The sequence below is a fragment of the Aristolochia californica genome, unplaced genomic scaffold, assembly GCF_029961685.1.
Source record: "Aristolochia californica isolate CCGP_79_NKW_82.1479 unplaced genomic scaffold, dmAriCali1.0.hap1 SCAF_13, whole genome shotgun sequence".
Classification (NCBI taxonomy): domain Eukaryota; kingdom Viridiplantae; phylum Streptophyta; class Magnoliopsida; order Piperales; family Aristolochiaceae; genus Aristolochia; species Aristolochia californica.
In genome coordinates, this window is record NW_027181804.1 from 5166905 (window position 1) to 5194687 (window position 27783).

A 27783-nucleotide genomic window follows, 5' to 3' on the forward strand; every position below is an offset into this window, starting at 1 on the left:
GGACATAATCTCATTTTCGCAAGTTTCACACATAAGGGGCTTTCATATTGGATCATGCCCCCTATTATAGATCATATTCCTCCACTGCAACTGAATACAAAAAATTGGATAGAAAAGAAAATGTGCAAGTAAGCTACTACTTAAGACCATGGTTAAGCGATATCAATTTTGATCCATAATTCAGCAAAATTCACATGGATTTGTGAGGGAACAAGTTGGGTCTGGAGACTCACCCATGTCCAGTCTCCTCACCGATCAAACAAGCTCCTTTATTTCGAACTTAGATTAATTTAGGGTCTAAAGACCACCTTGATGATGTAGGGTATACAGTCTTGAGTACCTAAGATTCATTTTGACAAGGAAAAATTCCACCTCTTGTGTCTGTCCTATCCATAGACAACAAACAAAACTTGAAGCATACGACTTCTTGCCAGTCTCGTGACTGAACTCAGCCCCAGTCGACAGGGAGGAAGGAAGGAATCCCCCCTTCTTCTGCATAGTCAATGGGGAAAGGCATGGTGCACACCTTTCTAGTATCCATCGCAGGAGTTCCTGCTAGCCAGTGACAGCTCTGGTGGAAAGTGTAGGAGAAGGCCTCTCCTTGCAATATCGATAGTAAAAACTTCTGCACAAAAAAAAAGGTGGGAAGGGGAATGGTAAAGGTCCATGTCAGTATCGACCTGCTTCGGAGAAGAAAGGAGGGTGAAAGGCACCGGTGACCTTGAAGAGAGAGACAATGATCGTCAAACACCTAAGATATGTTCGTATTAAAAGCCCAAATGGTGAAGTATTCAACGGGTACAAATCGAGTAAAGAAATTTTCTTTCAAAAGTGTCCCAATCCATGTCCTAAATGTCAATGAAGAGCAAGGGACCAGTTTCAGGTAGGACACCCATATACCACATAAGTCTACCAACAGTCTACCTCTAGACATGGCTCTCTGGGTCAGTGACTCTGCCCATATCATCTAATAACTCAAATTTAATCTCACAAATAGATTATGAAACAACAGTGAAATGATGATGGGAGGATTGAAATTTTGGAAATTCCATGCACTTCCAATGTAAAGCAGCAAATGATGGTTGGGCAAGATGGTCTGAATCTTTGACTTCAGAACATAATTTGTTTTGGATGCTTGGGATTTGCAGCGGTTACTGAATTTCAGAGATAAACCCATTGATGTGGAGAGGGTCAAGGATAATCATAGATGTCCCTGTATTCCTGGGCTTTTCTGTTCATCTTTCAAGCCTCTTTTGTTGTTAATATTTTACTTTTTTCCAGAGTAGATTTATTCCAGTTCGGTTCTTGGAGACACATCATAATCATCTGCATCTATCTCTCCAGTCTCAATCCGATTAAATTAAAAAAATCCATAGATATTTTACACTTGTTGTTAAGGAACGAGCCCAAGCAGGAAAACAGTTTTATCCTTCATTTTCTCCACCTCGCCAGCCGTCTGAGCAAAAACGAAACCCATTTCTCTTCTGAGGTCCTTTTTTTCAGCGTCGGCCCCAAATATGGCGATATCCAGGCATCAAAATCTACCTGGGGTTGTGGAAATGGTTGATGAAATCATGAAGATTATGAGGTCTTTGCCACCCAGACCCACGATTGATGATGTTGATGCAGCCATATCTGTCGTCAAAACTGTGAATAGCGAGGAACAGGCCAGGCTTGATGAGATTTCGAAAGAGCAAAAGCCGCCTGATGTAACAGAAGAGTTGTTTGGTATATTACAGGAGGTGAGGAAAAGCATGGTTGTCTTGCAGGTCAAGGAACAGAGGAAGGAAGCTCTTTATGTGATTGAGCTCGATAAGAGCCTTCAGGCCTTTGACGAACTCATACAGAGAGTTTCTAAGCTGGTTTCGGGTGATACCCAGAATGAAAAAGAGGATGGGTACGGCGTTTCTGTGATTACCAGTGAGAGAAAGAGTTACATCACCGATGAGAGCTTTCTGAAGAAGAATATAGAAGAGACTCGAGAAGCCGATGCTCCAAAAGGACTGCTGCGTAGCTCTTCTCTCAAAGCTTGTCTTTCTCCAGGTATGGTTGTTTCTTCGATTCTTTCAGTTTCCCTGGAAAGGCTATTGTGGATTTTAATGATGATTTCTATAATGATAAATGTGATGGCCTTCTGAGGAAATTTTACCAGTTTAAGCTAGTCCTTAACTGTGATACCAAATGATTAGTGATTGCTGCCATCCAAAGTTCTGAAATTCTTAGAACGAATGATTGCTTTTATCCAAAATACTGTATTTTGTGACTTTCTGATCGAATTTATTTATTTATTTTTTGGATGGCCTGATTAAATTTATTTTGAACCATATGACTGGATCATTTTGCAAACTTGGGTCTTCTTCTTTAGGTTTTAAAAAAAAACAAAATGAAATACTTATCCTGCCATCAAGACTCTGTGATCCAAAACATTAATTCAAATGTTATATTTGCTTTTGGACTGTCTCAGATATTTACATAGCCTTCTATGTTCATGAAGAATGAAAATGCTGTATCTTGAAGTTTTAAAATGAGAACTATGCCCAGGTGAAAGTAGACTCCAATTTTTAGCTTTTGGAAATCTATGGCTGAGAGGGAGTTCTATTGAGTAGTTTCTGGCTTCCATTCCATGAGCTTTATTGTTTAACATGTGATCTTATTTCTTGACCTCCAATCTGTCACAGACGACAATGGAGACAAACTAAGTCTGATAAAAGTTGCAAGTGTAATCGAAACTACGGTTAAAACTGGAGCTGAAGTTCTCAACCTGCAAGGCAAACTGATGGACCAGATTGAATGGCTGCCACAATCATTGGGGAAATTGTCAGATATCACTGAGCTGAACTTATCAGAGAATCGAATCATGGCCCTTCCATCCAGTATCAGTAGCCTCAAATGTTTAGCCAAACTTGATATCCACTCTAACCAGCTCATAAACCTTCCTGAAGCAATTGGAGAACTCTCCAGTCTAGTTGATCTCGACTTGCATGCCAACCGATTAAAATCTCTACTTGCTTCGATTGGAAATTTGACCAATATTATTAATCTCGATTTGAGTTCGAATCAGTTATCAGTCCTCCCAGTAGCTATAGGAAATCTTACGAGGTTGAAGAGATTAACTGTGGAGACAAACGATCTTGAAGAACTCCCATACACGATTGGGTCATGGACTTCCCTTGTTGAGCTGAGGCTAGACTTCAATCAGTTAAAAGCTCTTCCGGAAGCAATTGGCAAACTTGAGAACCTGGAAACACTGACACTGCATTACAATAGAGTTAAAGGGTTGCCTACCACAATGGGTTCTCTTTCCAAGATGAAAGAACTGGACGTGAGCTTCAACGAGTTAGAATATGTGCCTGAAAATCTCTGTTTTGCTACCAGTCTTGTCAAGCTGAATGTGGGGAGAAATTTCGCGGACTTGAGATCACTTCCTAGATCGATCGGCAATCTCGAAATACTCGAAGAGTTAGACATAAGCAACAACCAAATAAGTGTATTGCCTGAATCCTTCAGGTTTCTGTCAAAGCTGAGGGAGTTTCATGCAGATGAGACTCCACTGGAAGTGCCTCCCAGAAAAGTAGTCAAACTGGGAGCTCAGGTTTGTCACATTAGAGTTCCTTAATTCTGAAAAATCATTTCACTTTCAGTTAAATGATGCAGTTTCATCTGAATGCCTCCACATCTCTTCTTCTGAATTATCAGGCGGTGGTCGAGTACATGGCTAATCTCGTTGCAAAGAAGGATGTGAGTCCTGTTGCAGTGAAGAAGGATGGCTTCTGGTATTGGGTATGTTCATTATGTCAGCCACGCAAAAAAACCAAAATTAGAGTGTAGTTTCTATTCCAGTTTCATTCTTTTAGCTATCTTACATAATTTCTAAATGGGATGTGCTCATAGACAGAATCCAAATTGTAATGACAGTAACTTAGATAAACTCTCTGTAAGTCAAAATGGTTTGTGTTTTTTGTTTTTCACATCCTGTTAAATTGCCCTCAGGATTGATTTCCTCTGTACCTTCAAAGCTAATAGAAAGTAACCAGTTGCAGTGCAAAGGCGGGGGTTTCTGTAGCTTCCATGTAGTGCTTCCACATGGAGCTAATAATCCAAATGGTGAAGCACTACATGGAAGTCATATATAACGGCAGTGCCACCATAGGAAGAGATGATGACTCGTGAGGTGTTGATAACCTGTTTTGTGTTTGTAAATATATTGGTTTTGCTACCTTTTCTTTTACAATTCATGTACCTTGTTTATAGAAGAAGTTGAACGAAAATATAAATAAGAAAGAAAGTTGTTTTGCCACCGATGATGTCACGAGAAATCCATTGAATTTTATCATTTAGAGGAAGGAGTCGTAACAAGGTTTCTGTAAGTGAACCTACGGAAGGATCATTATCGATACCTTGAAATCAAAATGAGCCGCACGACCTCTGTCCATCCCTACGTCAACTCGGGCACAGGGGGTGGGCAGCGACGCCCCCTCCTGTCCCGGCCGGATCTCCGGTGTGCCCATCTCGACCATGGCTTGAACGAACGAATACCACATGGGGCACAATTGGCGCCAAGGAAAAAGCCATTTCAAAAAAAAAAAATTGTTTGGCATTTATATGCTTGTGTCGGGAGATCTCGTGCTGATTTCACTGCCCCAAGGAATCAATTGGACAGAGAGTGAAACTATGGTGGGCAATGGGGTAAGTTTTGGGAACATGTCCAATTACAAACTCGTTTCCCCTGAAGAGAAGGGCTTTAATATTATTTGAAAGTTCATATTTAGGTGGAAGCCAATGAAAAGAAGTTGAAAAAAGCCTTTGGTTTTAGCTGTCAATTCAGGCTGTAAGTTTGAGCCAATGAAAAGTGCGTATTGTTCCATGAGACAAAAAATCCTAACCTCGAAATCCCTCTCTTAATAGAAACTCTACCACTTTAGAATCGATAAGATAAAGACAAAGAGGGACACCCAAATTGTGTTTGAAACCCAACTAAACTGCAAAAGCTCCACTCTAGAGATTGACAAAGCACATTGATGCTTACATACCCTGTTCATTGAAACGATAACACACTGACCTTGTGAGGAGTGAAGACAATATCTCCAATCACACGGACAAAGAGAGCAATTCGGTGTCAAAAGCAAACAGAAGATGCATGGTTGCCTCCGTGTTTTTCAAATGCCAATTTGCTGTGTAATCCAATCTGCCTAATCAGGATAAGCATCAGTAAGATAAGATAAGATGTTTCCCCTATTATGGATCAAATTGGTGAGTAAGAGGAGCACAGCGTGGCAACTAAGAAAGAAGTCTTACTGCGCTTAAGAGGTTGCCCACACAATTAAGGTGTTGACTGGGGATTAGATGACTTTTTGAACAACTGGGGAAGGATATTTCTAGTTGCCTCAGCCACAAGTTTATCCTTAGCTTTAATAAAATTAAACTGATCTAACATAAACTCTATCTTCTTAAGAAATAGTGATTCTTCTTTTTGTGAGAGTATTGGGAAATAGACATGAGTAGCTGATCTGCATGGAGTTGGATTGCTCACCTATGAGCAATTACTATTAACAATGAGATAATAAAGAACACCCACCAAAGCAAAGTGAAATCCTAAGTCAAAGCGAGGCTTAGAGATCATTAAAGTAGTTACAGAGGGAGTAATTGGTGTTTCTGATATCCTGGTAGATCATCGACTCGTAGCCCTAGGTGGTTGAAAAAGACTGTTAGGAATCCATTTTGGATCAACAATGAACGCAGAGAAAAGCTGCCAAGCACAACAAAAGTGGTCCAATCATGACTGTCAAAACTCAAATTACCAGGCTCCAATATCACACACTGAATGGCCCAATCTTGTTTCCATGAGCTGCTGCATAAATGGATACCCGAAAGACAAAGGCTGGTAGGCTTTCTGCAGTGGGGAGGGATATAAAACATGCTTTCTCGCTTCTCAAAGCCGAGCCACGGGGTGTAAAACAAGGTTGACATGGCGCATATCTGATGTAGTGGGGAGGGATGGGATTCTTGATTCAGTGGGTCACTTTTGTTTATAGGACATGACATGAAAATTTGTGGTGCACACTACTTCTCATCCTTTCTGCAGTATTTTTTCCAGGAAAGTAAAAGATGAAGGAAGAAGCGACCCTTACCTGCTGTAAGGCCTCTGCAATAACTTCTTCCTTGTATGAAGTGTGAATACAGATTTTTCTCTGAAAACAAAAGAATATAATTAGATGACACAGCAGCTCTTCCTTCTCCGGCGTCCTTAAAGTCAATAATGGCGATGTGAAAGTCTGTACAATGAAGGCATAAGCACAAACCTAGAGTGCAATCTTCTGTTGGCCCAGTTATCAACTTTTACCTCCACCAAGCTCCATTTTGGATGATCTGATTGTAGTTTCCGGTGTACGTGGCCCAAGCTCCACCCTGAAAATCTTCAGAAGAGAGAGAATGTGGTGAGTCGTGGGAAAAACTCACGTGCATCCCTTGTATTACAGTAACTCAACAAAGAATGAAGAGGAGGAGAGGTGGAGGCAGTCAGACGCGGACACTGACCAGACATGGCGGTCTTGTAACGCAACCAGTATAAATCATAAAGGGCAAACAGCACCCCCCCACCCTTCAACAACCACCTGCACAAAGCAGGAAAGACGAAATTGAGTTTTTTTAAGAAAAATAGAGAGAGAACTCCGGTTCAGCTAGACTACTTTCATTTTCACTTCCCGTTTATTATTTTTGATAAATTTTCTCTCACTGTCAATTATCCACACATCAGAGTTATACTTTTTCGCTGTCTCATCGTCCGCTCTTCTTCTGCTGGTGGTGGAGATATGTATGAACTACCTACTTCGTGAAGTACCTGATCTTCTCTGGGTTTTCGTTTTCTCATTTTTCCTTTCTCTTTTTGCAACTATAAATGGCGTTCTCTCTCTAGAATTCAGCTCATGGACGCTTGTTACTAGATAGTACTATGGTCCAGTTTCACCTATGTTTTCTGGAGTCTTACACTATCTTGTTTTCGTCTTTCAGTTTGGTGGGAATGAAGGAGAGTTTGTTCACTTGATTTAGATTTGTAGACTGGAGACATACGAAGAGGAAACAAAAGCACGTCAGATAAGCAATGCCAGTTCCTCTGGCCCCGTATCCCAACCCTTCGGCACATTTTACTCCACCCAATGGTGATTGTCATCAACAACTCTGGTTTTTTGGTTCGAAATTTATATGAATTCTCGCCCTTTCTTCTGATTTCTTCAAATTTTGCTACGCATTCAAATCTGATTCTGTTTGCAATGGGTAAAAGTGGTCAATTCCTGGAAAGATGAAACTGGTTTTCTGGAGTTCCTTCTGATTTGTCTTGGGTCAGATGAAAAACTTGGAGAAGCACATTCGGTCTGATTCCAGCATACTGTTTGATTCTCTCTTTTATAGATTTTCGTTTGGTCCTTTCCATGAAAATGGCATGCTATATGTCTTTTTGTCACCTAGATGAATAAATCGAAAGGAATTTGCCTCATTCCTCCGAGTGTGTTGGTCTGGTCGTCTTCAAGACTGAGTGAGGATTATTCTTGGAAATCTTTAGATCTGCTCGTTTTCAATGTTTCTGCTGATGAGATTGTCTAACAAAAACTATTAATTGACGGTTTCAACAACATGAGTTAAAATGCTACAAATGCATATTTTCAGAAATCAGAAGATGAGTATCCCGAGATTCAATTACTGTCGTAATATTTCTAATAAGCTCTAAAATTGAGGTGACTCGAATCTGACTAACCTTTAATGCCAAAAACTGCTCCCATAGGTGTGCAGAGCCAACTCGTGTGCTCCGGCTGCCGGAATCTCCTCCTCTATCCACTTGGAGCAACTTCTGTATGCTGTGCTGTCTGCAATGCCGTGACAACAGTACCACCGCCTGGTATGGTGTATTATTTTCTTCCATCTAGTTAGATAATGGAAAAGGTTTTTTTTCGAAGGAATTCAATATATTCTCGGAAGAGATAAATGGGTCTGAGCTATTTTTTGTCAAATAATCAAATAATGAATGCTTCATAAAATTTGCTAGCAGATTTTCCTCTTTGGCGTCCACTGTAGGCTTCAATATAAGCCCCTAGTCCCTGTGTTTTTTGCTTTTTAACTGAGATAACCTGCCATTTTAGTGGCTTTGACAATCATTAGTTTCAGAAATTTGCAATTTCTTAGGGTCAGCAGTTATACAGAAACAGTCGGCAGCATATAACGAGTTTTAATTTGCAGAAGCATGTCTGATCTGCAGTACCAACAAGCCAAAACCTATGATTGCTTCAAGATGACTGCAAGACAAATGAGGCAGGGTTTTCCACACTAAAAATGATCAAGCTGTTTTGAATTGGAACAGGAACAGAAATGGCACAATTGATCTGTGGAGGTTGCCACACTCTATTGATGTACATTCGTGGCGCAACAAGTGTACAATGTTCTTGTTGTCACACAGTTAACCTGGCTATGGAAGGTGAGGAATTCAGAATATCCAATACATTTATAACTAGAGAAAAGAGTATTTCATTAGTTATCAGACAAAACAGCATGGTTGAAACCAAAATTTGGATGCTGAAGATGATGATGATTATAATGATAATTATCAAACAAAGTATATAACAGCAAGGCTGGACTTAATGACTAAAACAATATTGGGAGCATTCCACATAGAGTAAATGAAATATTCAAGATAACCTACAGTTAATTACATATAATCTCCATGACAGCTACTTATTGTCTCTGTCACAGCTAACCAGGTTGCACATGTTAACTGTGGAAATTGCCGGATGTTATTGATGTACCAATATGGAGCAAGATCAGTTAAATGTGCAGTTTGCAATTTTGTGACATCCATTGGGGTTGGTATTCAAATGACTTGCCTTTTATTTATTTAGATACTACATCATCCATAAGAACACTTTATTTTGCCATTCTCAGAATTCAAGTAAATTAAATTAAAAAAAAAAAAAAAAACTTTTGTCTATGCATCTATCTTTTTCTTGATTTTCTAAGGTATTTGTGGTCTGGACCTCACAGGCATCCCCAAGCACTGACCAAAAGTTCAATAGTTGAACATCTGTAGATGGCATGCATGGTTAAATCCATCTGCAAGGGTTCTTCTTTCCTGTGTGCTACCCAATCAGCTGAAAAAGAGGTGCATCTCTGGCTGGTCCTCTCATATGAGTAAAATGTAAAGAAAACCTTTTTCAATTTTCTTTCCTTTGTTTCTTTTTGTGGTTGAATAAACAGTTTTGGCAGGCTTGATGTGAGAGGATCCTTCTATGAGAGAATATTATCTTTGAATAGTCGATCACAAAGACAACCCTTTCCCATCAACTCTGCATCAGCAGAGAGGTTTTATCCAATAATGATCCATGCGAGGAAACTTGTGTTTTGTATAGCACAAGCATGAAGTCCCGCATTTCATCAATTCATCAATGTTTCCATTACATTGGTTATTAACCGTGCCTCATGTGTATATTGTTTTTGCATTCTTGTCTAGTTATAGAATTTTCTATTTGCAGATGAAATCAATCTTTTTTTGTTTTTTTTTTTTTTTTGTTTTTTTTTTTTGAGAAAGGAGAGCTAGAGGAACTCTTCAATCTGAGAACAGATCAGACGGCATGATTGTGCACTTTACTTTTAATCTATGCCATGTGAAATCCATTGATCCCATCTGCAATATAGTCTTAGTTTTTCATAAGCATTTAAGTTTTAAAACTCATCATTCACAACCAGACAACAATACCATTGCCATCCTTGATATCCTCAAGTTGGAGCGACAGTCCTTCAGTCACTGAAATTATGTCCACATGATTTATCAAAAAGAATGGAGTACCTGAGACCTTCTGATGATGCTAATTTCTTAGTATAATTAAGGCTGACATAAGTAACCACCCAAATCAAAAGTAGCACCGGTTACTTAAGTCAAAAAGCTGAAACATACATCTGCATAGTAACATGAGAACAAGCAAAGAGCATTATTGCAAACACATACTGGAATAAAAAATTAACTTAAAATGGTATTTACAGAGGGATCTGCACTAAGGTTTTAACTTCTTTCAGGAAAGACTACATCCTAGAGGAAAAATCAAAGAACTTCCAGCACATTCCACGGTCTATTGTCAGCAGACTGCCCTATAATAATTTTCTAGCATATAGCAGTTAATTCACACTCATCAAGCAAAGAAAATGATTGTGTTTTCAATGGTGAAAATTGTATCAAGGAAACAACAACCAATACACAGCAACCAAGAGACTGGTTATATGCAAACATTTCATCCGAAAAGGGTGGAGGAAAATCCTGCACAACATGGTGTGGGAGCTTTTGGCTCTTTCTCAAGCTTATCAGCTAATCAGTTTATTCTGAATTTCATCAAAGATATGACAGAATCTCCAGCAAGGGTCATTATTTTTTCTCTAGCTTATCATCACCAAAATGTCAACTTCAACCACAAGACATCCAGAAAACTTTGGAGATTCTCACCCTGACATTTTAAAGAGAATAAAACGAATCTCATCCTCATGAGATTCTCAAACTTCAATTCAAAATGAAAAAAAAAAAAAAAAAAAAAACTCTAGTTCAGCTTCACTAGAATCTCAACAATTCCAAGGAGACCTGTGGTTGAAATTCGTTTATTGGATTCTCTCAAAGGTCAAAAATTGTAAAAGGGCTTGATCTTAGGGCAGTTTATTACCTTTCAGCCTGAAATTTTGCCCTGGAAAATAATAATATCTTCTACATGTCTTAATTTTCTACACTCCATTTCCATTTTTTTGAAGAACTTATCCACTGTTGCACTAGAGAGTTATACCAGAGGCACCAACCTGTCTTGCTTGTCTTCTGTACCCACTGTCATTATAGATGTCTTCAGGTAGTGGACCACAAAGATTCTTAAATACCAAGGGAATACTGAGTGCTTCGATCATGTCTCAATCATTTATTATCATTCTGTAACATCATCTGTCTATTTACACCCATGTGCAGGGTGGCCTCCATGACCTGATTTCGAATGAACTTTTACAATCCTTGTTGCTTCATGTAATGGTTCAGGCCGTATCATCTGTCACTAGCTTTCTTATTGTAACTTCACCAATTTAAATCCTAGGAAATCTTATCTTCGAAAACAGCAACTTTCTCTGTCATTGTTGTTGTCTCCATTGGTGCTGGTTAGAAGAAGGGAATAAAATAAAAGAAGGGGGAATCCACTAGCTATCAGGAATCTATTAGCTATCTGAACACTGGTGCATAATTTTACTTGATTAAATCAAATGAAAATATTGAAAGACAAACATGCGAGGTTTCTTAATCAATCCATAGTTTTCTGCTTAGTTAGCCTTTAGACCTCTCAAGGTGGGTAAGAACCAAGACCATTAAATCAGCATTCCACTATTTCTTCAATTGTGATCTAAACGTTGAAATAAACTCTAGTATCTTAAACCAGATAAAACAAGCAGGTCTGGCGTTCGTTACTTCAAGTAAAGAGATATCATAATTCATGAAATGTCCGAAAATAAAGTCTGGAATAAGCAAACTGGAGGAGATAAACTCTGTTTTCTAGAGAAATCATAATATTACAGTAAAATCAGAGGGTGAATTGTCATTACTGTGAGAAGACGCGAATTGCTCAATCTGTGCAGGTGCAAATTGCGAGCATAAACTTTTGACCTAGTATTGTAAAAAAAATAAAAAATAAAAAAGAGAGCATTACTACACCGTTCACACCTCATTTTCAACCCTGTAGGATTCTCAATTCCGCACCATTGCCCGGCGAGAAAATGTCCTCTTCGTTCCTCGCACTGCAACATTACCCAGCGCCAGCAGCAGAAGAATCCAGCAGGAGCTCCTCGGGTAGACGTCAGGCCGTCTTGCCTCTTACGGAAAGCAAATGTTGGCGCATGAGAGACCTGCAACAGATCCATGCTCAATTGATAATTACCGGATTCATTCATCACACGCCAGCCCTCGCCAAACTCATCGCTTACTCTCTCAATTCAGAGTCTACGGGCCTCACTTATGCATCCATGATTTTCAACCATATCCAACAACGCGATATAGTAATCTGGAACACAATGTTTAGAGAACTCGTGAACCACAACGAACCAAAAATTGCAATGTTCTGTTACATTGAGATGCTCCAAGAATCTCTAGTCGGTCCCGACAGATTCACCTACCCGTCGCTACTGAAGGGCTGCACCCAATCGTTGAATTTGAAAGAGGGAACAGTTTTGCATGGCCAAATAATAAGATTGGGCCTGGAATCCGACCTCTACACAGAGACTACATTAATTAACTTGTACGCAGCTTGTGGGGATCTAAATTCAGCGGCCATTGTGTTTGGAAAGATGGGTTCCAGGAACAGAGTTGCCTGGACTTCAATTATCAGCGGATACGTACGGAATAATAACCCTAGAAGGGCATTAGCTGTGTTCGATGAAATGGTGAGAGAAGGACAAGAACCAGATGAAGTTACCATTGCAACTCTCCTTTCTGCTTGTGCAGAACTCAGAGACTTGGATTATGGCAGGCAGCTACATGAGCACATCAATGTATCAGGTATGGAAATCTGTATCGTCCTCGGGACTGCTCTTATTGACATGTATATGAAATGCGGTGAGCCGGAAATAGCAAGAAAGGTGTTCGAGGAATTGCCGCAGAGAAATGTTGTTGCTTGGTCGGCTATGATTTCTGGTTACGTTCTCAATAACCAGAGTAACGAGGCATTGAGATTGTTTAAGGGGATGGTGACTGAAGCTACAGTAAAACCGAACGAGGTCACGCTATTGGCAGTAATTTCAGCCTGTGCTCAATCTGGGAACCTGTATTTGGGTAGATGGATCCATGCTTATACAGGGAAAGCCCGGTTGAACCGGACGCTCGCTTTACAAAACGCCCTTGTAGATATGTACTCGAAATGTGGCAGGATCGATCTTGCGTACAAGCTATTCGAGGAAATAAGAGACAAAGATTCTGTCTCATGGAATACCATCATTAGTGGCTTTGCCCTTCATGGCTTTGGTGATCGAGCACTGGAACTGTTCTCTCTTATGCAGATCAAAGGGATGGAACCGGATGATTTGACCTTCATCGGAGTGTTGTCTGCTTGCAGCCATTCCGGATTAGTTCAAGAGGGCCTTCATTGTTTTCGGACCATGGAGAAACGGTACAAAATTAGCCCCAAGTTGGAGCACTATGGCTGCATTGTCGATCTTCTTGGCAGAGCTGAGCTTCTGAAGGAAGCTGAGGAGTTTATAGCAGAAATGCCTATGAAACCAAATGGTGCAATTTGGGGGGCTCTGCTAAGCTCCTGCAAAGCACACCGAAATATAGATTTATGTGAAGAAGCAGCAAACGAACTCCTCCTTATTGAGCCTGGAAATGATGGCGTTTATGTGCTCCTCTCAAACATTTTTGCCGGAAGAAAGGAATGGGATAAAGTCAGGAAAGTGAGACGTTTAATGCATGAAAGAGGAATCAAGAAAAAACCAGGCTGCAGTTCAATCATGATCGATGGGGTTACTCATGAGTTTCTGGTAGCAGATAGATCACACCCGGAATCAGAACAAATACATGCGGTGCTGGATTCTGTAACAAGGAGATTAGCTTTAGAAGGTTATGTTGCACAAACATCAGAAGTTTTGCTGAATATCGATGAGAAAGAGAAAGGAGATTCAATTTCACAGCACAGTGAGAAGTTGGCAATTTGTTATGGGCTTATAAAGATGAAGCCTGGAAAAGAGATAATTATCATGAAGAATCTTAGGATCTGTGGTGATTGCCATTCAGCAATTAAAGTTATCTCAAAAGTCTACCAGCGCAAGATAATCATCAGAGACCGTAGTCGATTCCACCATTTTAGTGAAGGTTCTTGTTCTTGCAAGGATTACTGGTGATATCATCATCCAAGGCATCCATCCAAGAGCTTTCCTGTAACCCTAATCAACATCGCAACCACCAAACAGAAAACAGATACAAAGAAAATGAATTGAACATCTGATAGAATTATATATATTTTATTATGAAAGAGCAGCATTTATTCAAGCTAATATTTTTGGTTCCAGTTTTGAACAAGGGGGCATACTTATTAACCATATGCTTTGTAGCATAACGAAACTTCGAGCCGGCCAATGACCAGAGGTTGGTTTCTTGAAGCAACTCCAATTGGCTATCCCATGTTACAGAATCCTTGAGAGGACCAATTAGAGTTTTGATGCCGCTGTTGAGGTAACTGAGTAAGGCTTAAGGGGAAGCTTCAGATCTGTCCAATCCTCATCATCCACCTTCAGGAAAAACTTATCTACCATCTCCTCACTTATCATCTCCAGATTCGCAGGTTCCCACTGCAAAATAAAATATAATTTGTTCAAATATATAATATAAGAATGTGAAATGAGAAAGAAGGAAGGTGATGCCATAAAACCTTCGGATTTTTGTCCTTGTCTAGCAAGATTGCTCGGCAGCCCTGCAGTTGAAAGATTATTTAATAATTTCATGCCGTACAGAAATGAAGAAGCTATCATCTTTTCAGATGGTATAACAGAATAAAAACCGATATTGTGCCAGGGACCTCAAAGAAATCTTTGTTGACATCTCTTCGTAAGATATGGCAAACCATTCTGTATTCCCGGATAAGGCACTGATCAATGCTTTGTAGCCTGCCTTCTCTTATCTGTGGTAGCACAAATTGTTCAACACATAATTAAATCTCAGTTAGGTTTTGGATATTAACAGGAAAATAAAATATAAATATAAAAATAACAACTATTCCAGTTTATTTTCATATTCTTTGCTGTTTAATAGACTTCAACATTATGCTTTTAAAAATAATGCCTCTCCTTTTAACCTGTGGTTCTTGCTCACCAGTAGACATTTGTTTGAAAGATGGTCTAAAATTGGTTAGAAATTTCTACAACTGGATGGGAAATATGTTGCTGATTGCTGTAAGAAAATTCTAATTGAACTAAAAAAAGTTCATCATACTGGAATAGTTATAGATAAAACTTCTTCAGTGTTCGTAGAAACAACTGACCAAATTTACCACTTATATCCAAAACAAGCTCACACCACAGGTTATTTCAATTCATAAATATCACCACATGAACTGGTCTTGATTCCAGTTGATAGTCATTATCAAGATAGTTACTATCAATACAAATCTATGAATAATTTGAATTTCTGAGACGAAACTTGAATGGATCAGTTTTCACATTATTTTAAACAGCATACTAAATCTACTATTTGTAAATGTTTCTAAATATTACTGATAATCTCTTGCTTTTTTCTTTCAAGAGTTGAAGATTATTGAAGTAGTCCTTTCAGGTACTGTACCCTAAAATTAGGAAATTTTAACCAAAACAGATAGTTACACAGTAAGCTTCCGTGAGGCCCAACGTAAGCTATAAGTATCCTGATATGTGTCTGTGAGGCCCAACGTAGGGTGTGGGTATCATACTGGCCAACATGGTATAGGATAGGCCTACCGGCCTAATTTTTGCATTACAAAGCCTAATTTCTCCAGCTTTAAATTGGGAGGTTTTAGAATTTTCGCTAAGTGTTTACATTCGGTATCAGATGCGGCATAGGTGGCACAGCCATAAACCAACACAGCACAGCCGACACAACTGACATAAGCGAATTCATATGCCACACAGCCAAAATGGGATGCATTGGCACCAGTGCCAAACGGCATTTCCAACGAGGTATGGTAGCCCCAAGTCATTAAAATGCCCACCCAGAGGTAGCAATACCTCCAGGTGGCTCAAAAACACGAAACAGCCAAGGCGCAGCAGCAACAGGGGTGCAGGGGCGCATGCTGCTAGCAACTGCTGCGTGGGCAAGCAGATGAGCAGTAGGCGCAGGGCATGCGCGCGGAGAAGGCTAGACGCCTAGGAGGCACAGGGGCAGGTGCGGAGCACAGCGAGACATGCTGTAGGCAGCACGCACACGCGTGAAGGGCAACAGTTGGCAGGAGGCTGGCTGGCTAGCTGTTCTGTTCAAAATTTGAAATTTGGGATTTGCCATTTTTTATAATGTCATTTTTTAATTTGAATAAATTAGAGATTTACCTTGCTTGGGTGGCAAATTCTCATAGGTTAGGGTAATGATAAAGGGATAAGGAGGGTTATCTCTATTTTATCTATAAATAAACTTTGTAAACATCTCATTTTTTGTGCAAAGGATTCCCCATTACACTCAAGGCTGAGTTTCTCTTCTATTTGCTTTGTTTCTTCTTGAACTGGAGGCAGACTAGCATACTTTTCGTCCGGAATATGTTAGGCATGACAACTAGTGCCATGTTAGAATCTTGGAGGGATAATCCATAAAAAGGGCAACCTAGAACAAGTGTGAGACTAATACAGAAGAAAGGGGTATCCAAAGCCAAAGTCATCATAGAGTAGACTACCATGGATGTTGGCAAAGAAAGTGGAGACTGTGGAACTTCCTTTTTTTTAAATAGCAGAACTGTTGTACTTATGGAGGTCAATGTTGGGTACGGGCAGCATATTTACAAGCAAACTTTCACTTCCTTAATTCTCATTCCATTGACTGAACTTTGGGGCTGAAGCTAGGTGCTCTCAAAACGCTGTGCTTTGATTATCTCAAAAGCAAGCCAAAAAAGAAAGAAAGAAAGAAAGAAAAACAGAGTTTTGCTTGTTTATCTAAAAAGCTAACAAAACAATCATGGCCTTCTAACGGCCTAGAGCAAGAAAAGTCACATGCAATTTTCTCAAAAGCACGTGAAATCCATACCGATCTCAGAGAAATTTTAAGACTCGTTGGGGAAGCCTTCCGCATGGATTCAATTGTTGCAGCAAGCCACACATCAGTGCTCTTTGCAGCCTCTTGCTCCTGTATATAATTAATTAAAAGTTTGAACATTTCAGGCCAGGACACTGAACTATCACTACTCTATGAAGACAAAAACACTAAATCCTAATATCCAATAACCTTGTCTGCTAAGTAAATATGTGACCAGTTTTTCAACTTTTTATTTTTTTGAGAAAGGTGGAATTTTATTCCAACAAAACGAACCAAATTCCATTACATTATGTGACCAGTTTCTCAACTTACGAGAGCAGATAAAATTTCTTCAACTGTTCTTTTGGAAAAACATTTGTCAATGATCTCCATCCTGCAAGGAAAGGAGCAGGGACATGAAGCACTTGCAATACACTGACATTGTGAAATATTATAAGGATTCTTCATTTTAGATCAATGCAGATCGGATCTATCTCTAACAGAAGCATCCTAAAAATGAAACAGCACCTTAACTAGTCTAAGAGCACAAATGGGAAGACAAAATAGTTCGATTACGAGACTGCCAACTTGCACTTGTCCAGTCTCAAACTTGGCATACTCCACATAATAGGATAAGTGATTTGAACAGTATACCAGGCTATTCGAGAATTTTGTTTGTGTGGACATATTTTAAAGGCATACCCCTTGTTTTTGTTTGCAAGCACAAATCAGATGCAGGAGGTAGGTGGATTATCCTAGAGAATTCAAAACTCCCAATCCTGATGTCCTAGAGACTACAAGGGGCCCCTGATGCAGTCAATTGAATAGATTCGTCTAGAAGAATCAAGTAGGAAACAAATAGGACATGTTTCCAGAATTATGGGCAGATAAGAAATCTTAGCCCTTTCAAGTTTAGGATGTTAATTTACTTCTATTTTTTATTTTATTTTTTTGGTCAGTTTTTCTCTCTGTTTGGCTTCTTAGTAACACTATAAGTAGAGAAAGAGGAATCTGAGTTCAATTCATGTCAACAGCTTCTCTTGCAGATCTCTCTTTCTCTTCACTCTATTGTCTCTTAGTCTCTTTCCTAATACTTTCAACTAAACAAAACTTATAAACATTATCAGAACCTCCTTTGCTCTTAATCTCTCTTTCTATGTTCTTTTCTGATTGTATTGCTGACATTGTGTCATCCATTCATTGTAATTGGAACTTCGTTCCTAGATCAACCAATTCTTTGGCTGATAAATTGGCAAAATTCGGAACCTCCCAGCAATCTCTCATTGTTTGGGAAGGTTTCCCCTCTTGTAATCTGCTCGTTTGAACTCTCTTAATAAAATTCAGCATCATTTCAAAAAAAAATAAAAAATCATGAAGCCACACTAAGATGACCAAATTAAAACTACATTAACATCCCCACTGTAGTCAGTGTGACAGAAGCAACTAACTTACCGGTGATAAGCACTTTTTTCTTTCAAAGGAACTTGTTCTGAAAACTGATCAATAATTGCAGAAATGACAGCCGGGTCCATTACATCCACCTTAGTCAATGCTTTCTCCAGCAACGGCAATCTCTGTTACAGATACAACGGATGTTACAAATCATCCTAGTAAAATATATGCTTCTAGGACCATATAATGCCAAATACAAAAGAAACAACACAAACACGTTTGAGAAGAAAACTTATCACGTATCGTAATCCTAGGAACAGATTATCTTATTCAGAAAATATAGTCAGCTACAAAGAGAGTTGTAACCACAACCTGTAATCAATTGCTTTGAGTTTGCCCCAAAAATATAGTATTCAATGCAGCAACAAAGAGAGTTGTAACCACGACAGGTAATCCATTTCTGTGAGGTTTGACCCCGAAAAATAGTAATTTATGCAGCATATCAAGAACTTTGACTATAATATACCTCAGATGAGACAAAATGAGTGGCAAGGCCACATGCAAGCATTTCAGCACCATCCAACCTTGCACCAGTAAGACCACAGTATTCCCCTAGCAACAGAAAGTGTTTGAATTAAAAAAAAAAAAACTCAAGGGTTGCCAAAAATCAAATTACTTGGGCCTAAAAGAACGTGCAAGAAAAAAAGTCAAAACAAAACACAAATGCAGAACATCTCAGTGCTTCTTTGAGTAAGTAATAAACTGCAACACAACAAACCATTTAACACACAAATTTTAACACAATACCAAAGAAGCCAGGAAGCCTAGATAGGAAATACGAGGCACCAATATCTGGAAATAGCCCAAGTGCTGTTTCTGGCATAGAAAAAACCTGCAGAAAATCCACCTTAAGTTGGAACTTTTTAAAATATTCTAACAATCATTCACAAAGGACCAACTATAAACTAGTCAGTAAACAATCTTAACAGATTAATCTGGGAATCTTTAAAGTCCACATACAGGAGGTTAACCTCTTTTTCTACACCAAATAATTTTAATAATTAAACTCTTGAATTCATTTGAAAAAAATTGATGTTGAAACCCTAGTTGCCTTTGGTGTTATTAAAGCATACAAATTTCAAAAACAAAAGAACATTAACAAAGTTACATTGTTGGATGATCTCTAAAGCATTTACAAAATCTTCAAACAATTCATTTATAAGGATCGAATTCAAGCACGTGTTTTGAAGTTATTAACAACAGTATGGAAGCATCTCAAATCAGATGAGTTCAAGAGAGTAGGAAACTACATAATGTTACAGTTGACAATCTATGTCAGAACCTCATTTTCAGAAAACTCCAGAAGTTCAAAACTCTTTCATCCTTTTGTGAAATTTTTCACTTCAAAACCAGTGAAGGGCAAGGAAGTCCCTTTTTCATATACAGATAAATGGCTTGTTGCATGTCTGTTAAAATACCAGTTCAGGGTATTTTGGTCATTTCTTATATTACGTTTTATCCTAGCTTATGTCAGTTAGATAGATAACGTTTTTATAATCCTGTGGTTCAAGTTTCATTCAAATCAGAGGTGTATTTTAGGAGATATGTAAATTTTTTATCTAGGGACATTTCTATCATTTATGTAATTATGACTTAAAACCCTGAAATAAAAAAGGAAGCTCGTGCCTTTCTGGCATGAACCTCAACGCAGCCAAGGCTGCTCTCTCCCCTCTCTTTCTCTGCACTTATTTCTTTCATTTTCTCCCTCAAACCTTTTTATTTTCATGGTATCAAACCATTAACATCAATATTGGGCAGGTCTCTTCCAGTTTTGTGGCTCATTTCTCAATCTTCAGCAACTCCATTGAAGGTCCTTCTAAGAAAGTTGGACTGGTAAGGTAAAAATCTTAATTTTTTCCCTTTGTTGCCGGCCATAGCATGTTGGTTAATGGCTACTACTCTTAATTGAATGACTATTGGGATTTGAAGTCATTCAATGTTCTATATTTGAAGCCTTGCTTCATTCTTGCCTGTATCATCCCCAATACTGCCTGTGTCATTTACCCATAAGCATGTTTCATCATATTTTCAAGCAATTGGATCATTTTTCAATCAATTTGTGATCTTAATTGCAAAATATGAGTACTTTGGATTGCTTGTCGCTTTGCCCTAATTGAATTGATTGTGGGGCCCACATGCATGCGCAAGCAAAATTAAATTTGAGAAAGTGATTTTGTTTGGTTATTGACACCATATTAGGTTGAATTGTGGTTTGTTTTGTGGAATTGAATGGCTGAATCTAGCATACAAGTTGTTGTCTAAAGAACAACTGAGAGCTCCGATGGAAAACACTCTCAGCCTATTTAGATAACCACAATCCGATTGAATAGATCAAACTATGTGTTTCCGTTTTGATGTACTTGAAAGCTAGAAGGGGGGTCAAATATATTAGAGATGATCCCCTTGTACTAATTCCTGAAGATTGGGAAGCACAAGACAATCAAGTTATGACTTGGTTGGTGAGCAGTATGGAGTCACAACTTGGTTGGTGAACTACCTGCAGGACCATTTTATCTCAAGAGAGTAATTTGTCTCGAAGCTATGAATTATATGTGAAGTACTTTAATATGAGACTCGGGGATGGATCATCGACAAATTATTTCACTGAAACAAGAGGGGTGCTACAAGAAATCAGCACTTTTCATCCTTTACCGCAAATGTTGAGGGCATTTATAAGAAAGAGAATAAAATTCAAGTAGCCAAATATCTAAGTGGGTTGGGTTATGAGTATGACGCCATTTGAGTTCAATTATTGGCCAATGAGGATGTGATCACCTTAGACCAAGCATTTAATAGAGTACTTCGGGCAGAAGGTGCAATAGTGAATAAACATGACAAAGATGGAAGTCTATCAAATGTTGCTGGTTTTAACCTTCAATCATCTATTGGTAAACTCAATGGTCAATTTCGTGGTGGTAATAACAAATACAAAGGTTGCTCTTTTTCTTCCAACGGTCATGGCCGAAGTGATAGAGGGGATCGGAAATGCATTCATTGTGGTAGGTCAAACCATATTTCTAATAGGTGTTAGGAGAAATTTGATAAACCTACCTGGGCCACCTCCATAGTCATAGAAAAGAGCCTCTTCTCACATTGGGTCATATGAAGAGATTTAGTAGTTACTACAACAACTAGGCCAATTGACTGCACCATCTACCACTTCTCCTACCATTGAGTCCCATCCTTCAACCTCTACAAGCGCCACAACAACAAGTATAGGTATGACTGCACTGAATGTGTCTCATTCTCCCTCCTGGATCATTAATTTAGGAACCTCTACCCATATGTCAGGTATGTCCTCCTTCTTACAATCTATTAATCTATCTCCTTCATATCGTCGAATTACTTTAGTTGATGGATTCACCTCTCCCATTCATGGAGAGGGTACTATTCATACTACTCCACAGATTTCCTTAGACAATTCTAATTGTTCCAAAATTTTCAGTCAACCTCTTGTCTATAAGTCATACTACTAAGTCTTTAAATTGTTCAATAACATTTTATACTACTAATGTTTTTTAAGACTTGTCGGGCAACGAGGAATATTGGTTCCGGACATAAGAAGGGAGGGTTCTACTTGCTGGATTATGTTTCTATTCCTAGAGTTGTGACACTTATTACTACCAATTCTTCCTACCAATGGCATCTACGCTTGGGACATCCATCATCATTTAAACTACATCAGTTTTCCCTTCTTTGCTAGCAAATATTACCTTTGGTTGCGAGTCTTGTCAATTAGGAAAACATCATCGAGCAAGTTTCCCAATTAGTTCTAGTCATAGCACCAAATTGTTTGAACTAGTCCATTCTCATGTATGGGGTCCATGTAGAATTCCTATTCCATTTGGTTTTAAGTATTTTGTGTTGTTTATAGATGATTTTAGTAGAGTAACTTGAGTGCATCTCTTACAGGAGAAATCCAAGGTATTTGATGTATTCCTAATTTTTTTAATGAAATAAAGAATCAAATTGGTGCTTATGTTCATGTTCTTCGTACTAATAATGGATTGAAATATCTTAATCACAAATTTTCATCATTTTGTGCCTCACATGTTATTACCCATCAGACATCTTATCCCTATACTCCTCAATAGAATGAGGTCGCAGATCGTAAAAACAGACACCTTGAGGTTACTTGGATGTTATTACTGCATATGAATGCACCTAAGTCCTTTTGGGAGGGATGTTGTCTTTGACTTCTTGTTTCTTAATTAATCACATGCCTTGTTTTGTTTTGTTTGGCAAAGTCAAGTTCCTCTACAAGTTTTGAAACAAAACTATAAGTGGTTTAATGTTATTCCTTGTTTTTTTAGGTGCACGTTTTTTGTACGCATGTTTGGGAGTTTAGTTGATAAGTTGTCACATCGGTCTATCAAATGTGTCTTTTTGGGATATTCTCATCAACAAAAAGGGAATAAATATTATGACCCTATTCGATAAAAGACATGTCAATTGATGTGACCTTCTTTGAGCATGCTCCATATTTTGCATCATTTGTTGAGCTTCTTGTATCTTCTAAATCATCGTTAGATAGTCCACTCCCTATAGCTGTTTTGGATGCACCATCTCCATCAGATTCTTCCACGCCTCTTTGTATCTATGGCCAATGTCCTCGTGCTCCAGTAGTGCCTCCAGCCGATACAGCTCCTGAGCCCTCTCATCTCGACCAGCCATCTTCCTCTTTGCCTTCAGGTCCCATTCTGGTAGATTTGGACTTCCCCATTAATCGTCAAAAAGGTAAACAGTCTCTTACTTCTCATCCCATCTCAAAAATATGTATCCTTTGATTTTTTATCCCTATCCTTTAAGTCTTTTGTCCTTGTCTACTTCAACTATCCCTCGTTCAAGGCAAGATGCTTTGTGTTCTCCTAAGTGGAAACGGGTTATGGATAATGAAATTAGTGTTTTAATGTCTCAAGGAACATGGAATCTATGTGATCCACCAGCAGGGACAGCTATTGTGGGGTGTCGTTGGGTTTATACCATAAAGTATAATGTTGATGGCTTTATTGAACGACACAAGGCATGATTGGTCGCATAAGGGTTATACACAGAGCTTTGATGTTGATGTTTTTGAGACATTCTCACATGTGGCCAGAGTTACATCTGTACGTATCCTAGTTTCAGTGGCAGTTAATAGAGGATAGCCTCTCTTTCAACTTGACGAGAAAAATGACTTCTTGTATGGTGATTTACAAGAGGAAGTCTATAGGGAGCAACCTCCTGCGTATGTTGCTCAAGAGGAGACAAGGAAAGAATGTAAATTACAGAAAGCTTATTTATGGACTTAAACAGAGCCTAGGAGCATAGTTCAAAAAGTTTAATATAGTAGTGATACAGTTTGCTTTCTACAGAAGCCATTTTAACCATTCTATGTTCCTACTTAAGAGGAAGACTAGTGTGGTTACCTTGGTAGTTTGTATAGATGATATTGTACTATTTGGGGATGATATAAATGGTATTGTAAAAGTTAAAAAGCACTTAGCCACACATTTTCAGACGAAAGATTTGGGCTCCCTAAAGTACTTCCTTGGCATTAAAGTTGTTCATAGTAAATGAGGTATTGTTCTTTCTTAGAAAAAATATATATTAGATATGCTACAGGAATATGGTCTGTTGGGTGTTAAACCTATAAACACTTCCATGGAAGTCAACCATAATCACCATGACACACAGGCTCCTACTCTCAAGGACAAAACATAATACAAACACTTGATAGGTAAATTGATTTATTCTACGACTACCAACCCAACCCGGATATATCCTTCCTATGGGAGTTGTGAGCAAGTTCATGGAAAATACTCATAAAGTGCATTTAAAAGCTGCATAGAGGATTTTAAAATATTTGAATGGTGCACCTAGAAAAGGTCTGTTTTTTTTATTAAATGAGTAGAAAAGGTAGGTTGTATACTTAGAATGGAAAAATTGATGTGCTTCGATATTCTAATGCAGATTATGCTAGGTGTAAGATGGATAGACGTTCTACATCAGGCTACTGTTGTTTTGTTGGAGGTAACCTGGTAAGCTGGAAAAGTAAGAAGTAGACAGTTGTGGCTAGGTCAAGTGCAAAGGCCAAGTATAGAGCAATGGTGCACACGGTTAGTGAGCTAATGTAGATTAAGTTTGTTCTTTTTTTAATTTGGTTTCCATATATCAAAACCTATGGTTATTAAGTGTGACAATCAGGCTACCATCTTCATTACAAGCAATCTTGTATTTCACGAGAGAACTAAACATATAGAGGTTGATTGTCATTTTATTGCAGATGCAGTTATGCAAGGGAAGGTGGTAATTCCATTTGTGAAGTCTTCAAACCAGTTGGGAGATGTGTTTACCAAGCCTTTGGGAAGAATTAAACAGGTATCCTTCTATGACAAGCTGGGTTTGTAAGATATCTACTCTCTAGCTTGAGGGGAGTGTTAACATACTAGTTCAGGGGTATTTTTGTTATTTCTCATATTATATTTTATCCTACCTTATGTATGTTAGATAGCTAAGGTATTTCTATTCCTGTGGATCAAGTTTCATTCAAATCAAAGGTGTCTTTTAGGAGATACGTGAATTCTTTGTATCTAGGGGCATTTATGTTATTTATGTAATTATGACTTAAACCATGAAATAAAAGAAGGAAGCTCGTGCCTTTTTGGCATGAACTTCAAGGCTGCTCTCTCTCGTCTCTTTTTTCTACTTTTCTTTCTCTCATTTCTCCCTCAAATCTCTTCATTTTCAATGTCAATGATGCAACAAGGCAGGGGTTGGAGAACCAGATCAGACCCATACTCCATCGCCTCAACATATGACCTCTCTCCCACCCAACCAAACCTCAAAACATTCACCAGTGGACCAAATAGTAATATACTAACAAATATTTATAGTTGATCTTTAAAAGTTTTAGCTCATAAATTAGTGCTTAAATAGTTATTTATAAATAACTATTGTTCTGCAGGTTGGCCTCAGCAAACCAAACCTTGCCCTGTTCCATGACAGGGTTTTCTCTCAAACCCCATCCCTGACCACACATTAATGGGGAAAAGATGATTAATACAAACCCATACCAGACCTACCTGTAAATGAGGAAGGGCTGGGAATTCTGCCTTACCCCTCTCCAGCCTGCTGCCATTGTAGTCCTTCATATATGGAGCTAGTCATAATTTCATAAATGGTGGAAGGAAAAGATGATTACCGAATTCTCTGTCACAACACGGAACCTGCCATGAATGGAAACTCCAGCCCCACCACCCATGACAATCCCATTGAGAAAGGAAACCTTTGAGTAAATTCAAAAATCAGTTATAAATCCATTTTAAGTTTCAAATCCAAAAGAACAGCACTGATTATATGATGGTAAGTGTTTTAAAATTTGTGCAAAACAGCAACATGTTACCTGAGGCTTCTTGCATGTGGACAGTATATAATTTAGAGTGAATTCTTTCCCAAAAAAATCTGCAGCAAGATTCCAATGACCTGAAATATACAAGTAAATGTTACAAACAGAAGCACTTATGATCAAATGATAATGTGATCCTTTACAAAACCATTTCTCATTTTTTATTAGTGATCAACATGTTTTGGCACACTTCAACTAAGGGATGTCAGAGGCAGGTAAAATAATTAAAGGACTCAAGAACCAAAACAAGTTATTATCTTGTAAATGGGGGATTTCAACTCATTTGATCAGAAAAAATGCCATAAAAAGTAAAAGTTTACCCTCAATAGAAACACGGACCACAGCTGCAACATCACCACCAGCACAAAATGCTCTTCCTTTTCCCTACCATGGTGCAAAGTGAAGTCATGAACATGTTGGATGTAAAAATTATATCAGGAAAGGATCAATAAAAAAACAGAAAAATATATATCATCATTATCAGAAAGCCACTTGTCCTCCCTACGTAGGGTCACGAAAACTTCAAAAAAATAAGGTAACTTCTATAAAATGCTAAAAAAATAAAAAATAAATAAAATCTACTCCATTTTACCTTCAGAATCACCAACTTAACACTGGGATCATCTTCGTATGCAATGAAAAGATCCAGTAGTTGAGAAATCTGAAAACACAAAATCAAGCAGAGAGTTCAATCAGTCTTCAAGTTCACCACATAATAACAGAACGGATAGACAGAAACTCGATTTGTATTATTCCATAACGGCAATGAGCTTCGCGAATTTTTATCGAAGAAACTCGATACAAAGCAACTGCAGTTCAAACAAGGTGAAACCACAGATTAAATACCAAACGATTACTTCGAATTGATATAAAATGTACAGGTCTGCAGATTTAGCAAGACAGATGAAGCAGCCCGAAGACTCGTTGATTTACTATTAGTTCAAAGCATAAAAGGTCGCGTTACAGATAGATTATCGAGCTCTGACAAACTCGCATACCATTTCAAACGAGAGAGCATTCAGTTGTCGAGGCCGATTTAGTGTCAATATCCTCGCAAAGGACTTCTCCTCCACCAAGACCTGGCAAGTTATCTAAATGAAATGAGTCGTGTTACAGAAGGAAGAAAATCTTGCTCTTCTAACTCTCATGGCGGTAAGTCAGATTCGAACCAAGAGATGCATCACTGATTGAACACGAGGAAAGCAACATGGAAAGACCAGTTTGGCTTGAACTACAAGAAACGAAAGCAGGAGGGAAAAGATTAGACGGCCGAAATTCGGCTGTACCTGATCTACGGCGCCATTAGAGTGCTGGCTGGAAGCCATGGTGACCGTGCTGAGATATACAATGAAGGCAGAGCAGGGAGAGAGGGTCAGCGACCAATTTAAATCGGAGACGGGAACCTCGGAGGACGGACCCCGATGCTCTCGATTCTCAAGATCAGGGTCAAGAGGTTTCCATGGGCTTTTAGGCATAAAAAGACCAAAATTTCATTCACTCTAATTATTTTTATAAATAATTTTTCTAATAATTAGGTGGATTAACTAATATTTATTATAAGAGTAATTTAATATAAAATGTTATGGTGTTAATTATGGTATGTTAATTATAAAATTAAACTAGTTACTAAATTAAATAATTAATTAATATCTTACTTTAAACTTTAACCAGACTTAATTTTAATCTTAATATGTAATGTATAATTGATTTTATTATTCATCATAATCAATGTCACATATTTAATTATCTTATCATAACATCACTTATAAATAAACTAATATGGAAAAAACAACAACTATATATACTAACCCTAACCTTAAACTTTAGAGTAGCCACCACATTGCTTACTCTCGTTGGTCGATATTTTAACTTGATATAAAAATATTTTTTTTCTTAATGGAGATATTGAGGAGATTTATATGCAACAACGACCTGACTATGTGGTTAAGGGGGAGTTGGTATGCCATTTACATAAATCCTTAAATGGGTTGAAGCAGTCTCCGCGAGCTTGGTATGACAAATTTAGTCAAAGTCACGCTTTGATACAGATTTATCAGGTATTTTGTGGACAATTTGGTATTTATCAAGCACGCTAAGAAGGTTGTGGTGCCACTTGTTGTATACATGGATGATATTATTCTGATAGGAAGTGATTCTGATAGCATAAGTCAAATTAAACAAAAGATATGCAGTGATTTCAAGACAAAATACTTGG

General features: G+C 38.3%; 4 protein-coding genes and 2 long non-coding RNA genes across 12 annotated transcripts; 3 read left to right on the forward strand and 3 right to left on the reverse strand.

Moving 5' to 3' along the window:
* Nucleotides 1-1517: 1517 nt before the first annotated feature.
* On the forward strand, nucleotides 1518-4053 carry LOC137947967 (plant intracellular Ras-group-related LRR protein 5-like). Of its 2 annotated transcripts, XM_068793845.1 has the most exons (4): nucleotides 1518-2043; nucleotides 2679-3592; nucleotides 3697-3780; nucleotides 3991-4053. In XM_068793845.1, the coding sequence occupies exons 1-4, from the start codon at nucleotides 1518-1520 to the stop codon at nucleotides 3994-3996; spliced, it is 1530 nt and encodes a 509-aa protein (XP_068649946.1). In that variant the 3' UTR covers nucleotides 3997-4053. The 2 variants fall into 2 exon arrangements, with proteins under 2 accessions (XP_068649946.1, XP_068649945.1); XM_068793844.1 differs by lacking the exon at nucleotides 3991-4053 and having other exon boundaries at nucleotides 3697-3879.
* Nucleotides 4054-4957: 904 nt separating this feature from the next.
* On the reverse strand, nucleotides 4958-6602 carry LOC137947970 (uncharacterized). 3 transcript variants are annotated; one of them, XR_011111581.1, is made up of 4 exons: nucleotides 6535-6602; nucleotides 6300-6413; nucleotides 6129-6188; nucleotides 4958-5185 (listed from the first exon to the last, which is right to left on the reverse strand). It is a non-coding gene; the product is annotated as an uncharacterized lncRNA (long non-coding RNA). The 3 variants fall into 3 exon arrangements; XR_011111579.1 differs by having other exon boundaries at nucleotides 4958-5189; XR_011111580.1 differs by lacking the exon at nucleotides 4958-5185 and adding an exon at nucleotides 5490-5684.
* Nucleotides 6603-6610: 8 nt separating this feature from the next.
* On the forward strand, nucleotides 6611-9457 carry LOC137947968 (protein LSD1). Of its 3 annotated transcripts, none has more exons than XM_068793846.1 (6): nucleotides 6611-6834; nucleotides 7009-7157; nucleotides 7778-7891; nucleotides 8351-8464; nucleotides 8740-8849; nucleotides 9028-9457. In XM_068793846.1, exons 2-6 carry the CDS (start codon nucleotides 7100-7102, stop codon nucleotides 9061-9063), a joined length of 432 nt encoding a protein of 143 aa, XP_068649947.1. In that variant the 5' UTR covers nucleotides 6611-6834; nucleotides 7009-7099; the 3' UTR covers nucleotides 9064-9457. The 3 variants fall into 3 exon arrangements, with proteins under 3 accessions (XP_068649947.1, XP_068649949.1, XP_068649948.1); XM_068793848.1 differs by having other exon boundaries at nucleotides 6611-6811; XM_068793847.1 differs by lacking the exon at nucleotides 6611-6834 and having other exon boundaries at nucleotides 6845-7157.
* LOC137947969 (uncharacterized) lies at nucleotides 7855-12784 on the reverse strand. Its single transcript, XR_011111578.1, has 3 exons — nucleotides 12166-12784; nucleotides 11717-12053; nucleotides 7855-7888 (listed from the first exon to the last, which is right to left on the reverse strand). It is a non-coding gene; the product is annotated as an uncharacterized lncRNA (long non-coding RNA).
* A 110-nt stretch (nucleotides 12785-12894) lies between these two features.
* On the forward strand, nucleotides 12895-13884 carry LOC137948565 (pentatricopeptide repeat-containing protein At1g08070, chloroplastic-like). Its single transcript, XM_068794652.1, has one exon. The coding sequence runs from the start codon at nucleotides 12895-12897 to the stop codon at nucleotides 13882-13884; it is 990 nt and encodes a 329-aa protein (XP_068650753.1).
* A 101-nt stretch (nucleotides 13885-13985) lies between these two features.
* Nucleotides 13986-27000, reverse strand: LOC137947959 (3-hydroxyisobutyryl-CoA hydrolase 1-like). 2 transcript variants are annotated; one of them, XM_068793832.1, is made up of 14 exons: nucleotides 26855-27000; nucleotides 26567-26647; nucleotides 26161-26229; nucleotides 25889-25952; nucleotides 25566-25645; nucleotides 25365-25448; nucleotides 18929-19013; nucleotides 18648-18733; nucleotides 18182-18303; nucleotides 17063-17123; nucleotides 16742-16840; nucleotides 14559-14660; nucleotides 14412-14453; nucleotides 13986-14331 (listed from the first exon to the last, which is right to left on the reverse strand). In XM_068793832.1, exons 1-14 carry the CDS (start codon nucleotides 26891-26893, stop codon nucleotides 14191-14193), a joined length of 1155 nt encoding a protein of 384 aa, XP_068649933.1. In that variant the 5' UTR covers nucleotides 26894-27000; the 3' UTR covers nucleotides 13986-14190. The 2 variants fall into 2 exon arrangements, with proteins under 2 accessions (XP_068649933.1, XP_068649932.1); XM_068793831.1 differs by having other exon boundaries at nucleotides 26567-26659.
* Between the last annotated feature and the right edge of the window lie 783 nt (nucleotides 27001-27783).